The sequence below is a fragment of the Phocoena sinus genome, chromosome 19, assembly GCF_008692025.1.
Source record: "Phocoena sinus isolate mPhoSin1 chromosome 19, mPhoSin1.pri, whole genome shotgun sequence".
NCBI classification, from domain to species: Eukaryota; Metazoa; Chordata; class Mammalia; order Artiodactyla; family Phocoenidae; genus Phocoena; species Phocoena sinus.
Window position 1 is genome coordinate 41,846,460 of NC_045781.1, and position 9,105 is coordinate 41,855,564.

General features: G+C 41.3%; 2 protein-coding genes across 3 annotated transcripts; one reads left to right on the plus strand and one right to left on the minus strand.

Moving 5' to 3' along the window:
* The first annotated feature begins 11 nt into the window (after nt 1-11).
* NIP7 (nucleolar pre-rRNA processing protein NIP7) lies at nt 12-8,340 on the plus strand. 2 transcript variants are annotated; one of them, XM_032612192.1, is made up of 5 exons: nt 12-143; nt 264-350; nt 452-590; nt 1,378-1,518; nt 8,220-8,340. In XM_032612192.1, exons 1-5 carry the CDS (start codon nt 88-90, stop codon nt 8,274-8,276), a joined length of 480 nt encoding a protein of 159 aa, XP_032468083.1. In that variant the 5' UTR covers nt 12-87; the 3' UTR covers nt 8,277-8,340. The 2 variants fall into 2 exon arrangements, with proteins under 2 accessions (XP_032468083.1, XP_032468082.1); XM_032612191.1 differs by lacking the exon at nt 8,220-8,340 and adding an exon at nt 1,724-6,594.
* TMED6 (transmembrane p24 trafficking protein 6) lies at nt 3,323-8,705 on the minus strand. The gene is made up of 4 exons (XM_032612188.1): nt 8,334-8,705; nt 6,947-7,073; nt 5,522-5,673; nt 3,323-3,713 (listed from the first exon to the last, which is right to left on the minus strand). Exons 1-4 carry the CDS (start codon nt 8,667-8,669, stop codon nt 3,480-3,482), a joined length of 849 nt encoding a protein of 282 aa, XP_032468079.1. The 5' UTR covers nt 8,670-8,705; the 3' UTR covers nt 3,323-3,479.
* Nucleotides 8,706-9,105: the final 400 nt, after the last annotated feature.

A 9,105-nucleotide genomic window follows, 5' to 3' on the forward strand; every position in this document is an offset into this window, starting at 1 on the left:
GCAGGCTTTGAGGTTGCCAAGGAGCGGCTGATCTTCCGTTTCCGGTAACTGAGGCACGAGGATCCGGCGTTCCAACCCAGCGGGAAAATGCGGCCTCTGACTGAAGAGGAGACGCGAGTAATGTTTGAGAAGATAGCAAAATAGTAAGAGTGCGCGGGGCAGAAGAGGGAGTGTGTGGGTGGCGCGGAGGGGCGTGGGTGGAGCGGGGGGCGCGGTGCCGGGATGAGTCCGGGCGCGGCCTCTAGTCTTCCTTTTGCTCTCAGCATCGGGGAGAATCTGCAGCTGCTGGTCGACAGGCCCGACGGCACCTACTGTTTCAGGCTGCACAACGACCGGGTGTACTACGTGAGGTGAGGCGGCGCGGGGCCGGGTAGGCAGCATGGAGCCGGGTGGGGTCCTGGGTCCCTCCAGCCTCCCTCATCTGACACTGCCTTTTTCTTTATCCCTTCAGTGAGAAGATTTTGAAGTTGGCCGCCAACATCTCCGGTGACAAGCTGGTGTCGCTGGGGACGTGCTTCGGAAAATTCACGAAGACCCACAAGTTTCGGTTGCACATCACGGCTCTGGATTACCTAGCACCGTATGCCAAGGTTTGTGGGGTGGTGTCAGTCCGCCACTAGGGATGGAGGAAGTCTAGGCTGAGGGCCACATCAGAAGGCAGAATTGGGCACCTTTTCTGCGACGGAGTCGCTGACGGTGCTTAGGGTCAGTGCCAGCACCTGGAGATGTGTGTACATCTTGCTGCCTGGGCGTGGTCGGGGCTCAGGTGTAGGAGCCCTGTGTGGCCGCGTAGTGGTAGTTATCTCCAGTAGAAACTGAAAAGCCTATGCAGACCCAGCTCAAGACCAAAAACCAAATAGGTGGCTGTGAAGAGGAGCGTAGTGGGGTACAGAAAAGAGCTGTTAAACTGCCCATGGGAGAAGTTGATTGTAGAGTCGAGGTAAGAACCTCCTGGCTGGTCTCTTCACGGGGTGAACATATTAAGGGAAGCATGACTCTTTCTCTCTTTTCTTTAAAATTCATGTTACAAGACAGACGAACCTCACAGGTGACATATATAGCACGGGGCATATGGTCAGTAATACCTTAATAATCTTGTATGGAGACAGATGACACAGATACAGTAACTTTGTATTATTGTGATCCTTTTGTAATGTATAGAAATATCAGATCACTATGTTTTGCACCTTCAACTAACATAGTATTGTAGATTACTATACTTCAACTGAAAAGAAAATAAATAAAAGAACCAAAAAAACTTAGTTCATAAGGGATAAAAAGAAGGAAATTAACCATAAATCTAGCAGTTAGCCTATCTGCAGGGGTCTAACTATTTAGCATTTTTATGTCTCTTGGATTTAATTCTCTTTTTTACAGTATAAAGTGTGGATAAAACCTGGAGCAGAGCAATCCTTCCTGTATGGGAACCATGTGCTGAAATCTGGACTTGGTCGAATCACTGAAAATACTTCTCAGTACCAGGGAGTTGTGGTGTACTCCATGGCAGACATCCCTTTGGTGAGTAGAGATGGTTGCTGTTAAAAAATCAAGTATCTTTTTATTCAAGATGGATGTATTTTCAGTCTGCGCTTGAGAGACTAAATTCTCAGCACCTTTTGAATTCTTCAAAGAACTGTATCTTTTCGTCTTTGTTGTTTCCAGACCTCAATACGTACTTATTGAATGACTTGAGTGAATCAGTGTCTCTTCTTTTGAATCCCAGGGTTTTGGGGTGGCAGCAAAGTCTACACAAGACTGCAGGAAAGTAGACCCCATGGCGATTGTGGTATTTCATCAAGCAGACATTGGGGAATATGTGCGGCATGAAGAGACATTGACTTAAAACGAAATCATCGCGAGGACTTGTGGCTGTGTGGAAGGGCCTAGCTTTGTTTCCTGTGTCTGTGTAGGCTCCACCATCATGTTGAATTTTGTCAACACTGTGACTTCTTCAGGGACTTCTTAGTTTAATATTCTGTTATGGACAAATGCAGGCTGGATTCTTATTATGCAGAAATGGCTCAAAAACGGGGTTTTGGATCTTTGTGATTATGACTAACTAGAATGCTGTGTTTTATATTTGAATCAGAGGGCTTCTTGTTTTGAGTAACAGGTTCTAAATTGTTGGAACTGAGGACAAGAATAGCGTATTGTTATCTGTGATAACACTGTTTTCCAAACACATGATAAGAACGTAATGAATTTTCTTTTTTATTAATACTATGAAAGATAGATATTGCCATCAGAATAGTAGGTCATGTGTGGAATTTTACAAATGAAATTTGGATAAAACAGTAAGAGCAGTTTATTCTGCCGATTTTCTTTACGGTAGGTGCTGTGTAGTGTGGGAAAAAAACTTGGATTCAAACACCAGTTCTCACATCTACCAGCTGTATGGCCTTAGATGAGTCATTAAACTTTAATAAGCTTCATTTCCTTCTGTTTCAAAAAGCAGCCTAGCCGTCTTCCTAAGAATAGTTTTTAGAAGTGGAAATCGTGATCGTAAAGCATCTAGCACAGTGCCTGGCAAATGAGAGTGTTGAATAAATGGTAAGAGTTATTTCTGTAACGTTTATACTGAGTATTTCTGTTACTAAGAGTAGGATCTTATGAACATAATTTGATTATATTATCTTGGCTTTTACAAGCAGTTTTCTCACTCTTTTTCTTGAATGGTATGATCCCAGGCTGAATGTTATTTTTATCACCTTGATTTCTAAAACAATTTCTCTTATAAATCTTTCCAGTTTTTTTTAATTAAAAAAATTTTTTTATTGTAGTATAGTTGACGTACAATATTGGGTTAGTTTCAGGTGTACAGCAAAGTGATTCATTTATACATATATTCTTACAAATCTTTAATTACATGACTGGACTGGACAAAATGCACTACTCAGAGACCCTGAAATAATAATTTAGCTCCTCCATCCTTCTCCCATGCCTTCCAAAATTATTTTTAGAATTACTAAAATATTTTTTAGTGAAAAACATATCATAGACAAAAAAATTTTTAAGTACCTGTATTGTAAAGCAGTTTCTTTAGTGCATATACTGCTTAATTTAACTTCCAAAGGTGACATCTCTAAAAACAAATCATTTTTCAATTACAAAAAAGCACTCTACCAACTCCGGTTTTTGTATGCAACATATAAAACCCAGTTTTATATGTTTTTGTCCCATATTTTTCAACTTTTCTCCTTTCCAAGGTTCTCTGTTAATTTCTAAATAGACATAGTGAAGGTTAAGGGGCTGCAGTACGATGGACACTATTTTGATGGTAGCATTTAGTGTGTACTTTAGAAATAGTCAACGTCAAAACTTTACACACTTTTATTTATTGCTATTTTGCCTGTGTAGATGAGAGCAATAGGCTACAACTTTCTAACAAGAAAAATTGATTTTTTCCCAATAACTTTACAAAGATTTGAGAGAGCTTGTGCCCCAGAAGAAAAGAGCCAGGGCACTGTAGTTGTTCAAGCTTAGCATCTTGGCTTCTTTGTGTCTGTAGTCGTTGGAATGTTGAAGAGACGCTTCAAGAAATACAGCTGCAGGATCCCAGAAAGAATAATAACAAGGCTCTGGGCTGTCGACCACCAATTCACATAGTTATAGTTTGACTGGAGTAGGAAAAAGTCAGCCATTTTTCTCATGCGAGCGAAGTTGTAGTATCGCCACATGTGAAAGATATTGTTCTGCAGCTTTCGTGTACTCTTCTGCAGGACAGAAAATGAAATACAGAAAGGGTTCCTCTGTAACCTCATCTAGCCTCCCCTGGGTACCCACCAGCACTAACTTAGTTTATCTGGAAGTGAGTAACTTACGATTTTATAATATGTTATAAATTGGCTATTGGAGTTGTTGATAAATGCTAGTTTTGTTGTCTATGAAAAAATGGCCTGGACTTCAGTTATAAAAAAAATAATTTTTATAATGAAAAACTTCAGTGCTAAAACTAGAAAGTTCCTCCAGATTATCTCTAGATTTAGACATGTACTCAGCACATCATTGCTGTTCTGGGTGATGTCTTCTGTTCTTTGTATATGGTAAAAGATAAGGGCCTGCAAATTTTTATGGAAGGGCCAGACAGTAAATATTCTAGGCTTTGCAGGCCATACAGTCTCTTGCAACTACTAAGCTCTGCCACTGTAGCACAAAAGCAGCCATAGACAATGTGTCCAGTTAGCTGTCCCTCATTATCAGTGGGGAGATGGGTTCCAGGACCTGCAGAGGATGCTGAAGTCCCATAGTCAGCCCTCTGCATCTGCAGGTTCTGCATCTGCAGATACAGAGGGCCAACTGTAATTGTCAAATGAGCATGGCTGTGTTCTAGTCAAACTTCACTTACAAAAACAGGCAGCGAGCTTTTGTGCATCAAGCAGACTATCAAAGTCAAGAGAGATCCCAGAGAATGGGAGAAAATATTTGCAAATCATATATCTGTTAAGAGACTTGTATCCAGAATATATAAAGAACTCTTAGAACTCAATCATAAAAAGACAAATAACCAGATTTTAAAATGGGCAAAGGATTTGAATAGACATTTCTCCAAAAAAGCATGCAAAGATGCTCAGTGTCAGGGAGACACAACTCAAAAATCACAAGATACCACTTATACCCACTAGGATTGCTATAGCAAAAAAGACTATAACATGTTGGCAGGGATATGGAGAAATTGCAACACTCATACACTGCTGGTGGGAGTGTAAAATGGTTTAGCCACTGTGGAATGTAGCAGTTCCTCAGTGAAGGTAAAAAGTTACCATATGTGCCAGCAGAGTATACCGCTTATATGTGTACAGAGATGAAAGCATGTTCACACAAAAATTTGTAGGCAAATGCTCACAGCAGCATTGTTCATGATAGCCAGAAAGTGGAAATAACCCAGATGTCTACCGGCTGATAAGTAGATAAACAAAATGTGGTGTTTTAAATATACAATAGAATACTATTCATCCAGAAAAAGGAATGAAGTATTAATACATGGTACAATGTGGATGAACCTTGAAAACATGCTAAATAAAAGAAGCCAAAGACAAAAGGCCACATTGTATGATTCCACTTATATGAAGTGTACAGAACAGGCAAATCTATATAAACAAAGTAGATTAGTGAGGGATTACCCAGGGCTGAGGGGCATGGGGAACACAGTGAATAATAGGTCTGCAGTTTCCTTTTGGGGTGATGAAACTATTCTGGAATTAGATGCTGGTAATGGTTGCAGGACCTTGTAAACCACTAAACTGTACACTTAAAGTGGGGAATTGTATCTAAGTTAAAAAACAAACAGGCAGTGGGCCAGATTTGGCCTGTGAACCGTTGTTTGCCAATTCCTGGTATAAAACAAGTGAGGAATTTCAAGAGCTCCAAGTCACAAAATTAATTAAAGGCTTCAAATCCCTTTGCCTGTTTGTTTTCTACCCAAATGAGCCCTCACTCTGATGATATTACTCCCATAATTCTAATCTTTCCTCCAAATTTAAAGTCAGTTTCCATGGATGTTTCTCTCTCACAAAACAATTACCTCAATTGCATCCAAAGTATCATTCAGTTGTTTTCTTTCATTCTTCTCTTTGTGGTCCATCTCAGGCCCCTCATAGAAGACTCCAAAATTGAGGTATACTTGCACAGAACCAAAGTGATTTTGCTGATTTTTTAGACAAAGCTGATAAAAACCTGTAGGAATCCCTAGATCATTACCAAATCTTGGTCTCCCACCCTCCCACCCTCTAGATTTCCCTGGAGATAACTGTTGTCCGGTGTTAAATGTGCTACTATAGCACCTTCTTTTTACTTAGGAAGTACAAAATCCAGTTTTTGATGTGGAAGATACTGATCTTACGTGAAACTTATTTTACTAATTATTTATAATACTGTTTTGCCAAATATTAGTAGCTTTAGCTCTATGTTGGATAGAAAATGTTTTCTTCCTCTTTTTCAACGTATAATTCCCACGTCTCTTAAGGAATTTCTGATCAAGAAGAGCATATTAAGAGTATAGTGTTTGCTTCTTGCATACCATGAGAGTTGGGATATCATTTGAATTTGAAAGTAGGGGAAAAATGTATGCTTTGTGAATGAAAGAAGCTATCCTACTGGGGTAACTTCCTGCAAGGTGGTCTGTATGGGGGCTGATGATTGGGGTATGTACTGGTGCTTGTTCTCAACTGGGGTCACCTCCCCACGTGTGGTGATGGGGGAGGAGTGAGGAGGAGCAGGGTTGGAAAGGTGTGGCAGTGTATTTGATTGTCAAAATGACTGGAAGGCACTACGTAGGGGCCAAAGATGCTGCATAATAATGCTGAATATCCTGTGCCACTCAGTGATTCTCTTACGTCCCTGTTGAGAAATAGTCTTTTTTTGTGCACCTGGCAGGTAGAGAGGACAGTTCAAACTGACTGGTGCCGGCCAGGGTGAGGACAGGCTCGATCTGGCTGTAGGAATTTTCTGGTGACTGGAGAAGTGCTTTGTTGTAGAATGCGGATATTTTTCATGGCCATGCATTTCCTTGTGTTCTGCGTTTTGGTAACTGGCTCAAGTGTTTTGATGACTGAAAAGAAATACTGTCCCATAATAAATTTATTAATTGGAATTCTGTATCATAAGTGGGTCTGCCTGTTTTGATCACTTTCTAATAATCTGGTTCGTTGGAGATGATAAGATAAAATCGAGCTTCTGGACCCTGGAGTTATAATAATTAGTCACCTGGAGACTGCTTCCAAACTGCCAGTGGACTGCTGATTAATGTCCTTGGCCATTGGCAGTCTCCAGGAAATCTGGTTTTTGGTGTTGAAGGCTAAATCTTTTTCTTACTATTTCACCATCCATATGTGAAAAAGCCAGAGCTTTTACATCTCAGGTACTTAATTAATTTCAATATTTCCTCATTATTTTCCCAATTTCAAAGAAATGTATGATTATTATAATAGCCGTGATGACGAAAACAGACCTGTCTCTTGGGTGGAGAAGTTAATCTGGCCCCGAACATTCTTAGTGGTGTCTATAAGGAAACCCTGTGGGGTATGTGCAGTGGCAGCAACATGCCGGTCATGTGACATTCCCAGTGTCCGCTGAACCTGCGGAGACACATTAAAGAGGGAGAAAAGCTCCTGCTGCATCATCAGGAAGCTAGCTGAATGGTAAGATTGACATCCAGTGACCATCAGCACAGTGGTTCTCAATCAGGGATGGTACTGCCCAACCCCCACTTTGAATTTGGGCTGAGACGTTGCCCTGGTGTTGTGAGTAGGGGAAGAGGGGCGGGGACAGCAGTGCTGAACAGCCTGCCATGTTAGAAATAGTAAGCAGGACAAAGAAATGACCCAAATGCCAATAGCACCCCTGGTAAGAAAACACGTCTCAGACCATGCAGCTGACATGTTGGTGTATATGAATCTGGCTGTAGAGTTCTTGGCAGAACTCACTTGGTTTTGACCTCTCCAGTGGTATACCAGATTTGGGCTTATTTGATGCTTGACAGTAAATAAATAAGGCATTCAATAGGTACTTGCCTCCAAGCTGCGTCTTGATAAGCCCAGGCTACAGTGACCTGACTAGTAGCTACTATTCTATTATAAATTCAGAGATAAGAAAAATCTCTGATAGGTTAATTTAAAATAAATTGTAAGTTACATTGGAGTAGAATAAGATCAACATAGTCTTTTACTCTGTAAACAAAATTTAGAAAGTTAATAGGTTTCTAAGATAAAGAACAAAGGAAATGAACAGCTTCTAAGTTTACTGTTGAGCAGACCATCCTTGGGCACAGCATGGATTAAAGTACTTGGCCTGTGAACAGGCAACTTGAAAACATTTACCTTCCTAAAAGCAACAGGTCTGACTGCATAGAGAAGCCTTGAGTTACTGATTCTCCAATTTGCTGGAATTACCCCTGAAGGCAAGGGTGTAAATGTTGCTCCCCCAACCTCATAAACTGAAGCGTCTTTGAAATCTCTGGGTTTGTCTCCAAAGTTCATGTGACTTTTCATTCAACTTGGTACCATATCCATATTATTTTAATATTTAAAAAATGGATTATTTCGCCTCTCATCTCTAAACTCGAGTAAGTGTGATGATTACCTCTCCAGGAAGAGGCACCCGGTTTGTCCCATGACTTTGAGCACACTTCCACAGCCCCCAATTTGAGAAGCCAAACCATATGTTTTAGTGATTATTCATCCATCAGGAGTTTCCATTTAACTGCAGGTCTGTTTCATTAACAGGTGGGGAGTCACAGCATAATAAAGACAACTAGAACCTTGTGTTCGTTTAAAACCTGACCCCCTTTACAAAAGGAAATGAACAAACAAGAAAAACAAGTCCCCAGTATGACCCACCTCATAACTGAAATAGAAGTATCCAGTCTGGTGGGCAAATTGCCAAAAGCATTCTGTGCCTCCTGGAGGGATCACGATGGCAAAGTCGTATCGATCCGCACCACGGAAGAGGGGCTGGTCCCCAGAGCCACTAAGAGGTTCTGTCTTCTGGCTCCTTGCAGAGCTCACTAGGTTCAGAACCACCAGTCCAGCACCAAAGAGCAAGGGGAACATGCTGCTCTCTGGAGACTGCTCTAACTGCTTGCAGCAGCCCAGTGGAACCAAGCAGTTTAGACAACTGCTGGGATAATCATTAACTCTGCAAGTCACACATAGGCCAGTCTCAGGGCCACACATAGATATTCCAGAATAGAACTGGCATGGTACCCCACGTTTGGCTCACAGGAAAGAATTTTGCTTGCACCTCAAAAACTCAGTGGCTTACCAGACCTACATCACGGGTGCTAGGTAGAATCTATTACTTCAGAAGAGAGATTTCCACCCCTCCTCTGGGCTGTCATTTTTCAGTTCTTGCCTCTTGGGGGTAAACATTAGGCAAATTTATTTACAACCACCTGAATGTACAGACTCATTTCTCGGTACACAGTGGCTGGGGAGATTTTTCTCATTCGTATCAAATTGCTAGATGATACGTGTCCCTCCTATAAGACGTGAGGGGCAACACCTGTTTCAACAGACCTCTTTCTGCCCAGTGCTACAGTTTAGGAGAGCAAAGCACAGTATGGAAGTGTGTGTAAAAATTTAAATGGATGAAGAATGAGCAAGAGACAGT

Excerpts from the sequence above, each read along its gene's own strand:
- NIP7 (XM_032612191.1), top strand. The coding sequence starts at position 88 with ATGCGGCCTCTGACTGAAGAGGAGACGCGAGTAATGTTTGAGAAGATA. Across the intron at positions 351-451 it reads GACCGGGTGTACTACGTGAG|TGAGAAGATTTTGAAGTTGG; the intron begins GTGAGGCGGCGC and ends TTATCCCTTCAG. Across the intron at positions 591-1,377 it reads ACCTAGCACCGTATGCCAAG|TATAAAGTGTGGATAAAACC; the intron begins GTTTGTGGGGTG and ends TCTTTTTTACAG.
- TMED6 (XM_032612188.1), bottom strand. The coding sequence starts at position 8,669 with ATGTGTGGCCCTGAGACTGGCCTATGTGTGACTTGCAGAGTTAATGAT. Across the intron at positions 7,074-8,333 it reads ACTTCTATTTCAGTTATGAG|GTTCAGCGGACACTGGGAAT; the intron begins GTGGGTCATACT and ends GTGTCTCCGCAG. Across the intron at positions 5,674-6,946 it reads CTTCTCCACCCAAGAGACAG|GTTTTTATCAGCTTTGTCTA; the intron begins GTCTGTTTTCGT and ends GGATTCCTACAG.